General features: G+C 36.4%; 2 protein-coding genes across 2 annotated transcripts; both read left to right on the top strand.

The window, feature by feature from the left end:
• The first annotated feature begins 287 nt into the window (after positions 1–287).
• LOC114082372 (olfactory receptor 52E8-like) lies at positions 288–2,628 on the top strand. Its single transcript, XM_071617149.1, has 2 exons — positions 288–295; positions 1,686–2,628. The coding sequence occupies exons 1-2, from the start codon at positions 288–290 to the stop codon at positions 2,626–2,628; spliced, it is 951 nt and encodes a 316-aa protein (XP_071473250.1).
• A 9,048-nt stretch (positions 2,629–11,676) lies between these two features.
• Positions 11,677–12,585, top strand: LOC139707119 (olfactory receptor 52E4). The gene has a single exon (XM_071617148.1). It carries the CDS (start codon positions 11,677–11,679, stop codon positions 12,583–12,585), a length of 909 nt encoding a protein of 302 aa, XP_071473249.1.
• Positions 12,586–21,127: the final 8,542 nt, after the last annotated feature.

The following is a 21,127-nucleotide window of genomic DNA, read 5'->3' as shown; positions in this document are numbered from 1 at the left end:
TAAGACTCTATCCCGTGCCTTGGTGTCACACATAAATAGCCTGTGTTTTGCTCATTCTTTCTGCACATATTGCCTTTATGGACATAGAATGAATAATACACAAATTGATTTTTTAAAAACATAGTAAGCAAAAGATAAAGTGATGAACTTGAAGTCTTTGCAGTTAGATGACTGCACACACACCCTGCTAAATAAAAGGGTGCAACTGGTGATCAGCTCTTGGTGTCTCTTCATACTTCAAAGGGATTAGACTGAACCCAAAATTGATTATTGGGAGATCTGAATTTATGACTGAGTCCAGGGGCCCCACATAAGGCATGAGGTAAAATGATTAGATATAGCAGTGAAAAATGATAGCTTTGTAACCAAATATGCAAATGTATAATAAAGAATTTGGCTTTTCCCCAAGAGAGTTCTAACCTTTACTCGTGGCTCCTGAGCTGTAATCTAGACCACACCTGGTAGAAGTGTATTTTTTTAAGTGGGGATTGGAAATACCAAGTCTTAGGATAGGGGCTGGTCATGCCAGAAAGACCAAGAGTAGGATTTGGGGTGGAGGCTTTTGATCATGTGGTATCAGTTAACTTCGATATATGCAACAACATGCATAATATAATGCCCTCCTCCACTCACCCTCCTCTCCTACCATGTCCCTCTCTTTCTCAACAGCACTGGAGATTGAACCCAGGATTGCTCTATCACTGAGGGACAATCCAGCCTTTCTTATTGTTGATTCTGAAACAGGGTTTCACTAAGTTGCTCAGGTTGGCCTTCAACTTGTGATCCTCCTGCCTCAGCCTCCTAAATTTTGTGGATTACCATCATGAGCCACCACACTCAGCAATATTTACTAATACTTGGGTGCGAATGCATGTTTTGTTTTGTTCCACTCTTTCTTTTTCTAATTTTTTGGAAATAGGTACACTAACACAGTTTCATAGAAAGTCTCAAAACCCTGTAGTGTAAATCTTACAGACTTACTCTCCTGTGAGGAAGTTTTGTCTATTCTAGATCCTTTTACTCTCCTCAGGCCTTATCTTTCTATCACTACTTCCATTAGCAAGTATTGCACAGTCAGATCCAAATCAATGTCACATAGCCTAGTTTCAAACTGTTTCCAAATCTTGGACTCTTCTGCTTATTAACTTCCAAACAAATGGGAATTTAATAAATTTATCGAAAGCTTTCTCTTCCATAAAAGCAGATATTGGTAGTATTTTGTGTCAGGGAATCCTGGGGAGAACTAAACAAGATGATACCTGTAAATGACGTCAGATGCAAAGAAAAATAGCATGTGTCAAATTAATCATAGCTGATATATTGTGGTAGTGATCATTATCATCAGTTTTCTTATCCTTTATAATGTTCTTGTCTTGAATAAGAGGAAAGTAAGTACATTTTCTAATCTGAACCCATAATTTCACAAGAGGTATGGTGTTAGCTTCTAATCAGCTGCTCATCCTCTCCCACTTCCAGTACAAATAAAGAGTGTCACTGGATTATTTATGGAGAGTCAAAGGAAAGAAAAATAATCAAAGGCCTTTAGAGAAACATATTCCAATTATCAATCCTCTGTTCATGGCCTTTTATTGTTTTGAATTTTGTAGAGTTTAATGAAGTCTGGAGGCACTGCCCAATGGGAACTGCCAGCAATCTTTAAAGCCATGACTGCCCTGAGCCTGCAGGAGAATGTCTTCTTCCAATGCCTCTGAGTCCCACCCTTCCTCATTCCTGCTCTTGGGAATTCCAGGATTGGAGGCTGCACAGGTCTGGCTTGGTTTTCCTTTCTGTGTCGTGTACCTGACTGCTCTTGTGGGAAACCTTGTCATTCTGTTTGTGATCTGGACTGATCCTAGACTCCACCAACCCATGTTCTACTTTCTGGCCATGCTGTCCCTGATCGACCTGAGTCTCTCTACCGCTACCATCCCCAAGATGCTGGGCATCTTCTGGTTCAACCTTCAGGAGCTGTGTTTTGGGTGCTGTGTTGCTCAAGTGTTTTTTGTGCACTTTTTCACAGTCATGGAGAGCATTGTACTTCTGGCTATGGGCTTCGATCGTTATGTGGCTATTTGTAACCCTCTCAGGTACACCACAATCCTCACCAACAGAATCATTGGGGTGATTGCTGTGGCCATAGTTCTTCGAAGCTTGTGCATGATTGCACCTATTGTTTTTCTCCTCCTGAGGCTGCCTTACTGTGGGAATAGAATCATCCCTCATACCTACTGTGAGCACATGGGAGTGGCACGTCTGGCTTGTGCCAGCATCCATGCCAATGTCTATTATGGTCTAGGAAATATTTCTATCTTGTTCCTGGATGTGCTTCTAATCATCATCTCCTATGCTAAAATTTTATGCACTGTTTTCCACCTCCCTTCCCAAGATGCACGCCTGAAGGCTCTCAACACCTGCAGTTCCCATATCTGTGTCATCTTAGCTTTTTTTGTCCCAGCTCTTTTCTCCTTCCTCACTCATCGTTTTGGTCATCACATCCCCCAGTATATCCATATCCTCCTGGCTAATCTCTATGTAGTCATCCCCCCTGCCCTCAACCCAGTCATTTATGGGATAAGAACCAAGCAGATCCAGGAGCGGGTGAAGAGTCTCTTTACTATAAAAGATTGAATGAGAGTAACTTATTTAGGTTATGGAAGCCTAAGACCTAAAAGACTGAAATTTATGATAAAAAATTAATAAAGAAATTTATTTTGTCAAATTGACCTTCAATTGAATATACATATTAGATATACATAAATACATATATATGAAATATTGACCTCAGTTATTGGAGATGTGTGTTTGTGTGTGAGTACATATTCTATATTGAATTCTAACACAGAATATGCCATGTAAGTGTAAGTTTCAAGGAGGAGAACTTGAATTCATTGAGGGAAGAACTTACTATTAGAACTATCTGGCTATCGATTTCTTTTTGGTAGTAACAAAATTTCCTTCATAGTGATATTTAATTAGAGGTCAAGTTAAGAGTTAAATTAACCAGGATGTAATTTGTCAATATTTAGTAAAAATGTGATGCCGTGCTGACTTATAATGTAATTCTAGGAATATAATGTAAATTTTACTCATTGACAGGAGAACTGGAATTTGGGTAGTGATAATTCACATACAGAGGAGGTAACAGGTATGAGATATGGGGGAGTTTAATCACACATTACAGAGAGAGCAAGAATGAATATTTATTTATTTGTGTACTGGTTTTTAACTGTTTGACTTTGAACATCAAAATGTGTAAAAAAAAAAGAAAACTATTCATGAACTTCAAAAAAATGTGGGAAAGTGGATGGTAACAGAAAACAAATTATAAAGAAACTTAAACATTTTGAAGTATGGAAAATTTAATATGATAAGGTATATAAAATGGACAAAGTAAAAAAAAATAAGTTCATGCCTTTCAAAAATGGCAACAGAAAAGATAATGCTAATTTACAATAAAGAGCATTTTAAAGGGATGAATAAAGTAAGTAGAATATTCTTAAGAAAAGAAAAGATCAAATTGGACTTTGGAAGTCACTATTAACAGCATTTCACTCACTTCTATGACAATCCTAGTTATTTCTATTAATGTAACATAAAACAAATATTTTTTAAGTGTTATTAATGAGGATCATCCAATCTCAGAGAGAAGAGTTAATATTGAGGTAATTGTTAAAAATACTTTTTCCAAAAGATTTTATACTCATCAAGGACAATAATTAACAACCAAAAATCAAATAAAAAGACAACATTAAATTTTTCAACAGAAAATCAGTGGGATTATAAAAGAACTAAGATCATTATACACAATAAATTGGATGCTAAGATGAATTTTTTCAACCATGAACTGGAAAATAATAATAACAAGTTAGGAATTTTATTTTTTGAAATTGCATTAATTTAAAATACATATTCAATAGATGAGCTAACAGCATATCATACCTAGTTGAAGAGATAATGAACTGAGAGTTATCAAAATAACATTTATAATAATTCCTAGAGAAATAAGTTGGTAGAAAATATGAAAAACAATATAGATTTAGAAAATAATCAAGTTATATATGTATATACTTATATCATAACAGAGTTAAAATATAGGCTATAAGCAATATTTTTAAATGAAGATTATAAAATTTATTAAAGAAATCAATCCAAAAATTTAAAACATGATTTATTTTTAAAAAACTCACTTAAGAGGGTCAAAGTAAAACCACTGGGAAATAGAAATAAAGAAAAAAATTTCAAAACTGTCAAAGGGGTTGAGGGGAATATCTTCAACGAAGCAATAAGAAAACTAACAGCAAATATATTTTTAAAAAACTATGAAATCAAGAAAATGGTAAAATTATATTTCCAAAACTATAGTAGAAAAATGAACTGCCAACCTAAATTTCTATGCCCAAGAAAATAGCTTCTTAAGGGTATAGAAATCCAAGTTGGCAGCTTATTTTTCTACCATATTTTCCAATACCATTATGAAACATCATAAATCCAACAAATGATGTTTTGGACTTTTCTACTCAAAGTATAAATTTAAGATAAACCAGGTAAATAATGTGGAATAATCAATAATTTTTAAATCCTCTTGAATTATGTATTTAATATAATAAATATTTCTGAGAGTTTATTTGCCCACTTGTTTTCATTTACAAATTATAACATAGATTCAAAAGATAAGAGCCAGACCATCGTAAAGAACATTTTAGGGTTTATACTATTACAGTCCCAAATCTATCCTGTACCTTCACTAACCAGAGTTGTGGGATATGTGTACAAGAACAGGCAACTGGTGGAACAGAACAAACACAACCACATACAGACATGATTTAAGACAGACAGCACCACAACACCCAAGAATGCATAGTGTTTTTATAGATGGGGCAGAGCCAAATGAAAAGCCAATTTAGATCCATGGGATAGTGACTTGCCCCTGTATCACTGCCCTTTCAACACGATGTTTAACATTTTCCCATCAAGAGATGAGCTTATTTCCCTACCCACTGAGCTTGGGCAGAAATATAACTTCTTTTGAAATCAGTGAATGTGATGCAAACAAAGGTTTAAAAAGAGATTGTAAATGGGAGTTTCTTGCTGTAACACTTGAAACCCCACAATTGTCATGAGTGAGTCCTAGTTGACCTGATAAATGTAAAGGGCAATGAGGAAGAGCCCAACATTCAGCTCTCTAATCTCTGGGGAAATTACAATGAAACTGTCTTCCACCAACCAGCCAAACTATGACTTGACTTATAGGAAATTCTGGAAGAGATAGAGTGAGAGAGCCTAGACTGAAATAATTTCTCATCCAATCCTAAGAATCTTGAACCAAAAGGCTTGTACATTTTTTCTCATACGTGAAAGACTGAAGTAAAGAGATCTCATGAAAATGGAAGGAGATGAAGGGGATCAGGAGAAAGACGATAAAGGGGAAGGAATGTTCTAGAAAATAAAATTGATCAAATTATATTATGTATACTATGAATATGTCACAATGTATCCCACTATTATGTATAATTATGATACACCAATAAAACTTTAAAATAGTTTTTTTTAAAAAAAAGAAAATATGTCTGGAAAAAAAGAATTACTGTTTTTAAGCAACTAACATTACAGAAGTTTATTTTTGTTTTGTTTTGTTTTTGTTTTTGTATTTTTATGTCACTAAAGTTAAATGATGTAACAGAATGCAAAATGCAAACACCATGAGGCAAAAATTTGGTTCATTGATCACATTACATAATCCTCCCTATGGTACCCAACCAAGGAGATATGAAGGTTTCCTATATAGGACACAAGTAAGATGGAGATGGTGATGAAAACAGTTATCATCCTTGTGTAAACCATAGTAAGCCTTCATAGCTGCCTACAAGATGGGGTACAGCAAGAGTTAAATTAACCAGGATGTAATGTGTCAATATTTAGTAAAAATGTGATATCGTGCTGACTTAAATGTAATTCTAGGAATATAATATAAATTTTACTCAAGTATATAAGAAGTCCTAAGAAACACAAAATTTTCATCATAGTTTAAAGTGAAACTAACAAGAGTTATATTGGTAAAATATTCAATGAAGCAGCAGTGCACTGGACTTCAAAGTCTTCAAGGAAGTAGGAGTGTTGACTGTATTATGTCATGAGTATCAAAGTAGGTTTGATTTTTAGAGATGAGGACTGTATATTATTCCAGTAGTATCCATTAGAATAAATGAGGAGAAGCCTTCCTCTAGGCTTTTCAGTGTGAGGAGTTATAGTGGAAAAACATCCAATCCCTAAAAAGTTTTCAGAGAAGCAGTGTCCTCAAGGAATAGCCGGCTTTCTGTCTCACAAGTAAAATCAATAGAACATCAAAATGGTTTAACACAAAAATAATACTGCTGTTCATGAAAATTTGATTCCATAAGTCATAGTGGAATAATTTTTGGCATAGGACCAGATTACAATATATACAATCATATGGTGTTATGATCCTCAGATCTGGAATTTTCATATTCCAAGAATAATGTAATTCAATAATGCCTGAGACTTCTAACATTTAAGGTACTATGCTAGATAAAGTGAGTTAAACAGCACTGTAATAACACTCCATTAAAAGAATGGGAAAGATAGAAAACATTAAATTCAATTACAAATGTCCATGTTATGATAATGTTTTACACTGATACGAAAATACAAGAGATCCAGAGATCATATCCATTTGGCTGATATGGGAGACTAAAGTTGGTTATTGAGGAATGGTTGAAAGAAAGTGAAAATAAGTAGTAGTTATGTTGTATGCAGGACTTTCAATCACCAAATAAAAGGATATGCATTATGAAGTTATGAAGGACAACTAAAGTTTAAAAGGCTAATTGAGTACAGAGAAAAGGATTTTGGCAACAACAGTGCTTGTTTTATCCTAAAAGGTCCCGTAATATACCAAGGACAAAGTAGAGGTCATAGGAAGAAATTTTAAGCATAGACTGAATAGATTTAGGCGCAATAGGGGAAAACAAATGGGGACACATTAGGGAAGATGGACTCAATGAGGGGAGGGCAGGAAAATAGAACATAATCTTCTCATTAATTAAAATAAAGGAAATGAACAAGAGAATACAGATTAAACCAGAATCTCTTCTGGACCCCAGATATTGCCTTCTCTGTGGTAACAACTCAAAAAAGAGTAAACTTAGAAGAAAAAAAAAACAGCCTAATAATTCCATTGTCCATCAGTCCCTTTCACGCTATAGTTAGGAAAATCAGAATCTGTGGCCTGCCCTGGTGGCACCATCTGGTCCACTTCACCAAGTCTAGGAAGGGAGACCCTCAGGACGCACTTCTGTGCTCTGGCTTGAAAAGACAATATCATGGTTTTCTTAGGAAAATGTAGATTTTTTTCCACCATCAACCAAAAGAGCTAAACATATGTTTTTCCAGAGACTTTATGTTCACCATAGTTATAAACTGGGACGGAGACTCGCTGGCTTGAAAGAAGCTGAAGCTGTTATCTGAAGGCATGCCCTCTGCCCATAAATAGAGATGCCCCCACCAGGTTTCATGTGCTGCCACAGAGTCTACGGGGTCTGTTTCAGAGTTCTACTCCTTCTTCATCCTTTGAATCCTCAATTGTGACAGTAGCCAAACTAAATCTGAATTTATAAATTTCCACTAAACAAAACAGAAGAGTTGCCAAGGGCAGTTTCCTAAGATGTCACACTTTGAAGACTTTATAGTATGAATTTAATATTTTCAGGGCTCCTGAGAGAGGTTGACTCAACATCATCTCCCAAACAGACTCCCCCATTCAGAATATTTCCATTCCTCACATTCCATTCCACATCTCCTGCCCTGCACTTAGGGGTTATATCTGGTACAGTGTTTCTCTGCAGATGCAGTAGTGTGGGGACAAGGAGTTAGAGAGACTTAATGACCCTTGTCCATGTTTATACCCAGAGGAGTCTGAAGACTAAGCTCAGGGATTCTGGGACATGCTTAGATTCACTATAAAGTTTTTCTCTCTGTGACCAGGTAGGCTTGGGGCCCAGAGGCTTAAAGAGGCTCCCAAGCACCATCTTTAAAATCCTGGGTCATGTTGCAAATATGCTCCAAGTGAGAGCTGAGAAAAGAAATGTGAGAGGTAAGAATGCTTGAACAGGGCAGGCGAGATGCTACAGAGAGGAAAAGGAAAGGACAAATGAAAGAAAAGGACAGGAGCCTCCCTTTTGCCAAACAGTTATCCCAATTGCCATTATCTTCACAGACAAATGCATTAGAGCATGCAGGATTGTACAGTGTCCACAGCAGAGGACTGTGGCATACCAATGAGTAATGCACATACGCAGAATTTCTTTTTTTTTATCTTTGCCCTTTATCTCCATTTCTATCTCTTTCCCTCTCTTTCTTTCTATTATACCCACCCACTGGCCAACACACACACAAATACTCAGGTACCCAGTACACTTGCTCTAGACAAATGCCACAAATATAATCATATTGAAATCCAACTGTCAAAAATAATGAAAATTGAACAGACTAGCAAATTTACATATTACAGGGGGAAAGGCCAGCAACTAAACTCACTCTGGTTTATATAAGACAGAAAGACACCCCTATAGGATACTGTCATATATTTGAGTTGGGGGTGGAATGGTGATTAATGTCAATTTCCAAATGGAATGACAAATATTTGGTCTGCACTGTGTTCTTCATGTTTTATCAACTTTATGAAACCAATTCCAAGCCTTTATCTGTATAAATCGATACCTACAGCAGCCAAACTGAGCCTGCCTCCCTAACCTATTTCATGACTCAGTCTTGAAAGTGCAGAAATAAACCATGCACTATACACCTGTAATCCCAATAGCTCAGGAGGCTGAGGCAGGAGGATCATGAGTTAAAAGCCATCCACAGCAACTTAGTGAAGCTCTAAGCAACTTATCAAGACCCTGTCTCAATATAAAATATAAAATGATCTGGGGATGTGACTTAGTGTTTAAGCACCCCTGGATTCAATCCCCAGTAACAAAAAAAGAAAAAGTGCTTAAATAGAGATTATTACCCACTCTCCTCAACTGCCTTGGTCCCAGGAGTTTGGGAGATTAAAGAAAGAACACAGTTCCCCTCAAAGTGAGCAAAGTTGGGTTATGTTAGTATTAATAGAGATTTAAAGATAAGTATAAATGCCTGGCCCAACCACACTCTCTCTTTGGTCTCATCCGTGACAATCATCATTCCCACCTCCTTCATACATACCATCTGAGAGTCAAAGATGACTTAATTATGAATGATGGCCTTTTAACAAGAAGCTTGTTATTTTTGCTACCATGTGATTTACTGTGTTAACATTGGGGCTAAAAGAAAATACAATATTGGCAGGCATTGATAATATGAATACTATTTTGGAATACTCTGTGAGCTAGTTCCTTGATTTACATTGATCTTATCAGCCATTAAAAAATGAACAATGTTACTTAGATTTATTGTTTCCAATGTTATGGGAACAGAAACGAATCTGGAAAGTGAAAGGAATTTGCCTAAAGGTTTCCAGAAAGCAAATGGTACAGCAAGATTTAAGCCATTTTAAGTTTGAATGGGTTCAAAGTATCAATATTCTTAATAGCATACTAGAGTCAGAGAAATAGACTTGTCAGCAGAGAAAAAGACACCACGGGCTCAGTGATCTTAGCATTGGTGGACAGTTAGAAGGGTAAGATCTTCAACTATTATAAATCTGGTTTTTGAAATGGACTGTAGGGCTGGGATCTTTGTACCCACCTAAATCAGGAGGAATGTGTCACTTTGCCTTCCAGAAATAATCTTCTGGATCACATTGTCTGCCATTGTTTGTGGCTCACAGCTGCATCAGGAAGGAGGCAAGCACCCTGGTCTAAACTGCCACAGGGTAAGTGTCCGGATGTGAGATGAAACATTGGTCTCCTATGCCACTCCTCGGAAACTTCTTCCTCTTCTAGTGAAGGGTCATACTGAAAATCTCCACCCTATAGATGGGACTAACTCTGGACTGAAATTCCATGACCTATCACCCTAGATATTTCCTCAGACTATTCCAAGTTGCACAAGCAGCTTCTCTCTGATTTCTCCCCTGGCATCTTCCCCTCAACACTGGAAAATATTGTGCCCTCCTTCAAACATGTGCAATAGTCTCCAGTTTCTCTGGGGTTAAAAAACACTCCTTTCCTTCTCATATAGAAGAGGGGATTATTAACTCCCTAGCCTAGACATTTCTACTATGGGGTAACTACCTGGCAAAGTTACAGGACAACTGTTGTATGCAATGTGCACTATATAATATATTCCTCCACTCACCCACCTCAATCTCTCTCTCTCTCTCTCTCTCTCTCTCTCTCTCTCTGTGTGTGTGTGTGTGTGTGCGTGTTTGTGTGTGTGTCTCTCTGTATCTCTCTCTCATACACACACACACACAAACACACACACATGTACTAATGTAAACTAGGAGCCAAATTCTTTTATTTCAATGTTAGATATATTAAAATTAATATTTCCTTGTTCTTTAACCTGAGTAGCAGCTATGCAGTAGGCAAAGAATGATGGAATTAGGTTTGTTAGATGCTTCAGATTTACACAGTGTCCTGGGGCTACAAAGAATAAAAAAAATACTTTTCTTTGCTATATTTAAGGGACCAAGGAAGATTCCTTAACAATGATTTAATTTTAGTATCAACAAAACTTGTTAGATATTTGATCTGTTTATGTCTAAAAGAAGGCATGATTTTAGGACATATCATAATGTTAGATATTATACATTGATGTTATATGTTATAAAGATGTCTGATAGGTTCCTGTAGAAAAAATGAGACCAGGGATATGGAATTGGAAACTAAGCAATCCAATAAGATGAGGAAAAATTTAAAAAAAGAAAAAAAAAAGCAATGCTCTCATAGAATAAACAGACTAGTCAGGGAAGCACAGTTTAAATGAAGAAAATTCTAAGACAGACATCTGATTGAACTTCCTTTTGTCATGTGATTACATTAGATACTTGAGGCAAATCCTTAAATTTATATCAAATCAAAACGCTGATAATGGTATACAGCAGCAATTCTTATTATAATTTAGGACTTTTTATTTTATTTTTCACCTGTTGTAGAATTTTTTAAATTTTTCTTTTTTTCCTTATACTGGTACATTATAATTTTAGTAACATTGGGATTCTTTGTTACATATTTGTATGTGTACCCAATATAACTGTATAATTTAGTCCATTTTATTCCCCAGTACCACCCCTTTCTCTTCATGGCTCATTCTTTCCCCTGGTCCCTTTCTCTACTCTACTGATTGGACTTTTTAATTCTAGACAATTCAAGAAACATTGGATATGGTGATTTCCTCAAGGTAATGGATGGAAGGGAATGCCATAAAACGTGAACATACACTACATTGTAAAATATTTCCTCAAAGAACTCATGAATTAGGAAAAAATAAAACCATGGACAATATTACCTGGGATAGATCTCAGAACAATATCCATGTTGAGTGACGTTCAATTACCTTTGAAAGGAACAAATCCCAGATGTGTGTAAATTAACACATCTGTAAATTAACACATATCATTCCATCCAGCACACTGATTGATGTTTTCCTGTCCCTCCAGGACCTTGAAAAGAGAAGATTCTAATGAAAGCAAGGATGCTTTTACTTGATAGGAATTCATTGACACTTGCTATGATAAAGCCATCCATCAATAATACACAGTTCCATCCTCCCTTCTTTATCTTGCTAGGAATACCAGGACTGGAAACTATACACATCTGGATTGCTTTCCCCTTCTGCATTGTGTACCTGACCTCCCTTGTGGGGAACATCACCATTCTCTTTGTGATCAAGACTGAGCACAGTCTTCATCAGCCTATGTTCTACTTCCTGGCCATGTTGTCCATGATTGATCTGGGTCTGTCTACATCCACCATCCCCAAAATGCTGGGCATCTTCTGGTTAAGTCTCCAAGAGATCAGTTTTGGGGGTTGCCTTGCTCAGATGTTCTTCATCCACATGTTCACTGGCATGGAGACTGTTTTGCTGGTTGTCATGGCTTATGACCGCTTTATTGCCATCTGCAATCCTCTCCAGGACACGGCAATCCTCACCCATAAAACCATCAGCCTTCTAGCCTCTATCGTCATTGGAAGAAATTTACTTCTTGTAAACCCATTTGTATTTCTCATTCTGCGACTGCCCTTCTGTGGGAAGCACATCATGCCTCATACATACTGTGAGCACATGGGTCTTGCCCGACTGGCCTGTGCCCCCATCAAGGTCAACATAATCTATGGGTTTATGGTGATTTCTAATATTATTGTGGATGTGATCCTGATTGCCTCTTCCTATGTACTTATCCTTCGAGCTGTTTTCCGTCTTCCCTCTCAAGATGCACGACTAAAGGCTCTCAATACTTGTGGTTCCCATGTGTGTGTCATGCTGTGCTTTTACACACCAGCCTTTTTTTCTTTTATGACTCATCGCTTTGGCCATAACATTCCCCAGTACATCCATATTCTTTTGGCTAATCTATACGTGGTCATCCCACCTGCCCTTAACCCTGTCATTTATGGTGTTAGGACCAAGCAGATCTGAGAGCATGTTGTAAAGATATTTGTACAAAAAGAATAATACTATATAGAATTTGGGTAAACATATCTATATGCAATTCAAGTTATAATAATCTAGCTCCATTTTAAATATTTTATACCACCTGCTTAGGGTTTACATCTTCTATTCTGATTGGAAGTGGTTTCGTAGTGACAGCAAAACTTCTTTTGCTGCCCGTTCTCCTCATCTCCTTCCCATATCTGGACAAAAGTAAAAAAAAAAGACTAATAGAGAAGATGCTGGAGGTGTCAGTAGCCTTGAAGTAGGACTCTCTCCATCTCTCCAAATATCTTCTCATGCGGTAAACTTGGATCCTAGAGGAGAACACATCTAATAATATTTTAGATGAAGAAATAAGGTTCAGACCATGGGATAATGGCAATGTCTGGATGAAAATATCTAATGCTCCAATTTTCTACCCTTTAAAGAGATACCAAATTTTATCATCATCTCTAAAGTCTTTGATTTATTTTTATTTTAATGTTCTATCTTATTCTTACTCTGATTTCCAATATTCAGTCCTATTTCCATACTCTAGATCTGAGGATGGCGTCTTTGCTTTAAAATAAGTCAAAGGAGCGCTGAACTGAAATTTGTGACTGACTATACAACTCTCGCTTAAAACTCAGAAGTGTCCTTCATGTCCGGTACTTTGGAAACATTTTCTATGACTGCATGAAAATATGTAAAATACACAAAAACATACCAGGAAAGATTATTAGGAATTAGGGCAGGTATAACCAAGAAGATAGAAGAGGAACCCCACTATTCAGTTCCTGTGGGCTTGGGCAACTCTTGGCATTAAATTTGACCCCAGCTAATACAATTCCTGCAGCCCATAGCCCTTGTGAAATTTCTGTCTCTGTGCATGGGTTATAATTTGGTTTGAGTGGTTTTTTTTTGTTTTGTTTTGTTTTGTTTTGGTTGCTGTTGTTGTTGTTGTTTTGTTTTGGATGTGTTGTTACTGATTTACTACCTTCACTTCAAATTTCTAAAATTTTATAGAAACATCAATTTTTAAAGATGGAAATACATTTAACATTATCCATCCCATTATCTTATGAGTAAAAAGGCTGAGGTCGAAAGAAACACAGGCCCTAATGTACATAAAATAGATAATATCACACTCATCTTTAATATTGTTTTCACATACAAGAGAAGGAAGATCACTCAGATAAATTCTTTCATCCAGAAATTCTTAACTCTTATAGAAGTTTTAAGTAAAAATATTCTATGTAACTATATGAGGTCACATCATGGCCCTCAGGTAGAGATATCTAGAAAAATGGAAAACAGAAAGTAGCCTAGAGTTGGTGTTGATAATGAAGAGCTAGACTCAAGAATTTCTGTGTGGGAGCAGTAGATCACTAATAAACAGTGACTGAACTTGATCTTGTCTTTCTCACTGTGGTCCACAGTACTGAGTGGTGAGCATCCTGATCAATACCTATAACACACACACAAACATGCTAAATAAAAGGGTTTCTTCTTTCAGTGATATTAAGAAGTATGTAGCATGTGTAAGGCAATATTCCAGTTAAATGTATTTATGGAAATGGGAAAAGCTTAAACAGAATAGTACATACAGTGTGGACTGAAGCACATAGTAATGCTGGCTGTGAAGTGGTTTATAATCAAACTGCAATACCAAATTTATACCTGAGGATATAGCAGAGGATAGAGAATCTGTCTAGCATAAGCAAAGCATTGAATTGAATTCCTAGTTTACCAGGGGGAAAAGAAAGAAAATGCTTAGACCAGGCTAAGCAGAGTCACTGATCTGGGTTTCCTTATCAGGAAAACTTTTTGTGCTTTGGAGTAGCTTCCTCAAAATTTTAGAAGTCCACATCTGGTGCATGATAACAACAAGGCTCTCTGGATTGTATGCCCTGACCCTGAATCAAACACAGAAGTCCAATTCTCCTCTGCAGAGAACTCTGTTAATATCTTCTTCCTATAACTACCAGCTTGTGGAGTTACCCATTTTCCCTAAGAAGCACTGTGATTTATACCTATTGGGCTGTCCTGGGGCCTCATGGCTGGGACTTGGTTTCAAGAGAGTGGTTTGGTGACCAGATGAGATTCCCTCTGAATAGTATAGTTCTCTTTCATGAAATCACACAAGATTAGGCCACCATAAGGTGTTAATGTGCTAATGTGGTGTGATTCTTACATCAGACTCAAGATGTAGTCAGGATTCTGGTTTACCAAAGTTTCATGGTTGAACCTTGGGCTCAAGCTATATGTTAGGGCTGTATGTTGTATCTCACCCATCTCTTGTCCAAAAGCAAACACAGCCTTCTATCTTTAATGCTCAGGGTGGCAGAGAGAACAGAAGACATTACCATCCCACGACCCTGGCACCTGGACTCAGAGTGGTCATTCCAACCCCACAGCAGTTCCCACATAACCTGTCAGGCGTTTGCACAGGAGTGGCTGCATTAGCCTTTTTTTATATACCAAAGATTGAACCCAGGGATACCATGCTACTGCAAAGTCTTTGAGATCATTACTCTGCAATGCCACCATGTACTTTCAATCTATGTCCTGATTAACCCTCTGTGTATGGATGAGAATGTTAATCCCACCCTACCCCACAGCACATCTCCCCCTACTCTAGCTGGTGACTCTATTCGAACAGAAGCATTATGGTCAACATTAAAAGAGATCCCCTAGAAATGAAGAAACCAGGGTCTAAATAGTTCAAGTGGTTGAAAGATGTTTTTCTACAGTTATGCTATAAAGTTCCTAACAAAAAAATTAACATGAACAGTAAAAATGATCATTCAATTTGAGAGGGAGCATGGGAGGAATAGACAAACTCTAGATGGGGCAGACGGGTGGGAGGGGAAGGGAGGGGGCAGGGGATTAGAAATGATGGTGGAATGTGATGATCATTATTATCCACAGTACAGGTATGAAGACATGAATTGGTGTGAATATACTATGTATGCAACCAGAAATATGAAACATTGTGCTCTATATGTGTAATAAGAATTGTAATGCATTCTGCTGTCATATATAAATAATTAAAAAATAATGCTATGGTTAAGCCAGGTATTTGTAGTCAATGCCACTGAAGCACTAAAAGAAAGATTGAGCCAGGCATGGTGGCACGTGCCTGTAACCCTAGTGGCTTGTGAAACTGAGGCAGGATATCCCAAATTCAAAGCCAGCCTCAGCAACTTAGTGAGGCCAAACCAATTTAGTGAGACCCTGTCTCATAATAAAAAATTAAAAGGGACTAGATATATGGCTCAATGGCTAAGCACTACTTTAATTAGCACCAAAATTTAATTAATTGATTGATTTATAAGTTTAAATATAGGAATATACAGGAAAAGATTATTATTATTATTATTATTATATTTTATTTAACATCTAATTATTATTTGTCAGTATTAATCAAGTCTCCAGGAAAAAAAAAGTTGACAAATTCAAGTTGAGCCCTTTAAACTTGCCCAAGTATGTGAGCATTTTAGGGAAACCACAAGGGACATTAGGGACAGTAATTGTAGGATATTTATAGCTATTCCCTGGAAGAGTGGCAGAGGTTCCTGGAATCTAGAGCCCAAGAGAGCACTGTGGAAAAACCTAAATATCAGGAATTGAGATTGATTGTGAGGCCCATCGTGACACTAAGGACACCTGCAGTGAGGGAGCAGGCAGGACTAGAACAAATATCTTAACCACAGTCTCCCGCTGCCCTCCTGTTGGCATGTTCCCTTTTCTGAACCCAACCTGATGCCGTCAATCAAAGGAAACTATCACTGAAGGACATAGTCCTGAGTCCTCAGCAGAGTACAGAGTATACCTGGAGAGACAAAGGAGGTCACAGACAGCACACTGGCCCAAATACATGAAGAGCTGAAGGAAAACAGACTTTCATGAAGACCAGAGTTTTTACATATTCCCTTTTCAATTACTTCTTTGCTCTTTATTTCAGGATTTTTGTCTCTAATACTAGATATTGTGTCCCTTTGTGTTCTGAGTTGTTAGAATAGTTTTGCATTATTTTAGATATTCCAAGAGTTAACTAAAATGATGTTGATTTAAAAAATCATTTACACTAATACACTTTGAATTCAAATCTAGTATGTTTGCACTGAGGTTGACATGGGAAAAATGAAACAAACCTTGTAATCACCACACATATTATCTGCTTATACTCCTAGATTTCTCACACAATTTTATAGAATTAATTATACAAGGTCCAAAGTGGCATGAAGAAACAATTGACATGTTAAGGGTATCCTTTTCTATTAGAATATTCACAGATAATGAAGGAAACATTGCACTTTCTAAAGCTTTGATGAATGTTGTAATTTAAACACATGAACATAATAATGTATGGTGAGATTATCAAACTTTATAAATGATATCTAAATTATCAGGAAAAGTTACCTATGTCTTTTATATTTGTTTGTTCATCATAGTTATTCAAAGTAGTGGTGTTCATTTTGACAGATTCATAAAAGCATATAACATAGTTTGATCCATTGCAATCCCCAGTACTTCCTCTTTCCTGCTTTATATTACTGTATTGCAAAAGAAATAAGTACTTCTTCAGGATAAGATTGTTTTAACCTTGGAGATATTCAAGCAAAGATATGCCTAAAATACCTTCAAAGTTTGCAGTTAGCCTGATACCTCACAGAAAATTTCACATTATTTGTTTAAAAACTATATTTGATTTGATGATTACATATGCATATTCCTCAAAAGACAAAAAAGATTTTGTTAATTAAGCTTTAATTTATTATCCATTTATTATTATTATTATTATTATTATTATTTTTATTTAACATCTAATTATTATATTGTCTAAGCAGAAATTCAACGAATTAAGGAGCTTCAGTTTGATATATGAGCATTACTAACATCTAGTGGTCAAACTAAATGCATTTCTTGAACAAATAAATGAGGGTCCTTTACATGAGCAATCTAGTGAACATAAAAGGTAACTGCTATTGGTCCATCTGATATTTAATCTGGTTTTGAACACCAATAAATTCTATTTCATTTAAGTAATGAGAATGATGCTCATTTCAATAAAAGTATGGATCTGTTTTCAAACACACTGCTACTCTAGCCACATGTATTCTTTCACTTGTTAGAAAATTATGTAAAATGTATATTGTCATTTTTATGACTCCTGGGTGTTTTACAGAGAAGCATGAGTTGCAGAGACATTAAGAAATGTTTTATCAACTATCAAATTACAGAAAATAGGTCTAAAGTTAAAGTAACCATAAACTGTCTCTGACTTCCAAGTGTTAACTTCAAAGATAAGGTGGTTAAAAATTATAAAAATTGCCAGTGTTTGCTTATCAATAAGTGCCTAATAGTTTCTGAGAACTTTCTAAGAATTACATTATTATATCATTACATAAATCCTACAAGTTGACATAATATTTTATCATTTTCCATGTGAGGAAACCAAAAGGACTTAGAATGAAACATGAAGTAGATCAAAATCGTAGAACAAATTAAGTGGATAAGAAGTCATGTTTTTAATCTGTACACTAAACTTATTCCCTTTATATAAATATATAATTATTTTTATCTTTCTTTAAATTAATAACAGAGAGTTAGATAGAGAGTTAAATCCTTACGGAAATCATGTAATATAATTCTTACAGTTACAAACCTTGAGATAGATATATATATATATATATATATATATATATATATATATATATATATATATATACAGTTCAAGGTTTAGAAACAAGTTAGAATCATTTATCTGCCACTTATGCATATTCTTGAGTTGACTTTGAGAAGCTTCTGGGTTTTCCTACAGTGCTCTGTTTTTGCCTGTACTGCCTCTCTGCCAAAAGTAACTATTCATTGAATGACACACTGGGATTTAAGGTGTTGGTGTGAGGCCACTATTCCACCATTTCTGACTAGACTTATGGGGCCTTTTCAGGAGAGAATATTCACTAGAGGTTGCACAGATAGCAAGTGACTGGGAACCAGAAGTCTCTGACTAGAAAACAGAGCTCTGTCCTCGAGGATATGAAAACCCTCTATCCTAGGTCCAGAGACACCACCTGCTTGTGAAGGCTTTTCCCAGGGACTAGAGTGGCTGTCAAATTTCTTGGCCCTGGCTTGTGAGAACTCAGTCACATTTAGTTTGCAGTCTGTGATCTCCAGTCCTTGAGGAATGACTTCTCAGATGCTGGGCAGAGGTAGGTGAGTCAGCTCCCCTGGTTTTGTTGAAAGAGGGTTCCAGTGACAATAACCAAAGTGATCCCAGGGTTGGTAGAGCTCCAGTGAATCAGCCAGTGCTTCTGTAGAGGGCCATTTCCAAGGTCTGCAGGAAGAGACAGAGGAGTCATGTTGAGAATAATCTGGATCAATTGCCACAAGGCAGACACTACACAGAAGCACACAGCAAAATATGCACAGTGACAAACAAGCAATCCAGTTTTAGCAAATGCAGGAGCATATGCATAGACACAAACATATGAACAAATGTTATTATGTGAGAACACTTATGGTAACCTACCAGTTGGCATGATTGAAGTTTTTTTCTCTCTAAATCCTTTCATTTTGTCACTCAGAAGAGAAGCTCTTAATAGTCAATCATTCCAGGAGGAGAAGGTTTATCGCATATCCAAAAAATGGAGAACAGATGGGTTGCGGGATGGGAAGCCTTTAAGCCTGGGTAGAGAGGTTATTAAATATTCTGCCTCTGAGGATGGAAGCCAGTCACTAGGAAGAGTTCAACATAGCTGAACTGGGGAATTGAATATCTGAAAGGGGAAGAGAGGTTCAGAAAGGGAAAGGAAGAGAGAGCCTTAGAAAGTTATGGTGGAGAAAACCTTAGACAACATGCATGAAAGTGCATATTAAACAGAAAAAAGTACAAAGTATATAAAAGGTGAAAATTATTGCATTAGTAGAGGTCACAATGATGGCAGCAGTTTGCAGAGAAGTAGTGACATAGTAGAACTTTATTTTATTTTATTCTGCTGTTGCTAAGCTTATTAAACATTCTGAATTTGTCATATATTTAGAATTTCAAAGGAACTTTTAGAAAGAATATTAATAATTAAGTGGATTCTAATAACAGCAGAAATCTTGTTTGAGAACAGGAAGCAAAACACTGCAATGATAGCATTTAAGCCCCATGAATTTGAGGACTTTGACTAAATGGCTGGTGTACACCTGCATTTGGAACAGCACCTGCCACAGCATGCTATAAACGGTTCTCATATGGGAACTTCTGTAATATACCTGATGGGGTCAGAAAATGGTAGTAGTTGTTAAGTTTGCAGATAATTATGAATATAGAAGGTGGGAGACTTAAGTGACTAGAAGCAGCTACAACATGTCACAATCTATAAGGTTTTAGGATGTTGACACAAGAGCTGTATTGTATATTAAAAACAATATAATAGATAAATCCATGTGAAAGTAACATCAACCCCCACCCACTCATTCTAAGTGCTGTCACAAGAAGTCAATGGGATTTCTAAAATATATATACATATAAATATATATAACATATATATACATATGTAAATTTTTGAGGACGTATCTATACGTGTCTTCAAACCCTTTCCCTTAGCCCCACACAGAGTCCTTCTCCCTGCTCCCTTCAAATAGCATGTGAACCACTGCTTCACAATCTCATTAATTAATCTCATTATTAATTAAGGTGAATATATTGATCCATCAGATGTTTTTCAAAACGGAAAAATATAAAGGACTATTGGTGAAAAGAAATGAATTAGGGGGGAGTTATGGTAACCTACCAGTTGGCATGATTGAAGTTTTTTGAACTTTTTGAATGAATTAGGGGGGAGTTATGGTAAAAGATATCTTGTTATCTCAGTATCAGTGAGAGGAAACAAAAACTGATTGAACAGCAGTTTCTGAAGATTAAGCCTACTAAATTATTTTTAAATTGACCTGCTCCAGACAACCCCCATCACTAGCAGCAGGGTACAATATAATGTCATCTTCAATCCAATATCAGTGATAAACTTGTAACTGATTTGGCTACATGTACGCATGCTAACTTTAATACACTTTTGACAGTGCAAGCAGATTATGGTTTTTGAATTGCAGTTGAATCATGTTACACTGAAGCTTAAAGCTTACATTCTTTTCCATTGTTCCTAACAAGATAAAACTTCTTGCATAACCACAAGAGCCTACATTCTGGTTTTCTACCCCCTCTCATCTCATCTATTCTGTGCCTTCTTTCTCAGCCAGGTTCACACTGACCTTCCATTCCTTCATCTTTGCCTTGTCATTCCTCACCACTCAAATTTTTTCCCATTCTTTTCCATAAACTAGATTTTTTTTTCTCCCCGACTCACCTTTCCATGTATCAATTCTCATCCTTCTGCTGTCAATTTAGCCAAAGCTCCTCAAGAAATCATTCCCCAAAAGTAATGACCAGTTTAGTTAAGCCTCTAGTGTACAGCAACTCCTCTTTGTAATCCAGTTGCCACTTTACTTAAATGATCTGATCAGTGTTGGTCCTCCTCACTAACCTATTTGACGC

The sequence above is a fragment of the Marmota flaviventris genome, chromosome 9 (genome assembly GCF_047511675.1).
Source record: "Marmota flaviventris isolate mMarFla1 chromosome 9, mMarFla1.hap1, whole genome shotgun sequence".
Lineage (NCBI taxonomy): Eukaryota > Metazoa > Chordata > Mammalia > Rodentia > Sciuridae > Marmota > Marmota flaviventris.
The sequence above is the reverse complement of the archived record's forward strand: the minus strand, read 5'-3'. Positions and strand labels throughout refer to the sequence as shown.

What these genes read in the sequence shown, in the direction of transcription:
- LOC139707119 (XM_071617148.1), top strand. Translation starts at nt 11,677, where the DNA reads ATGATAAAGCCATCCATCAATAATACACAGTTCCATCCTCCCTTCTTT.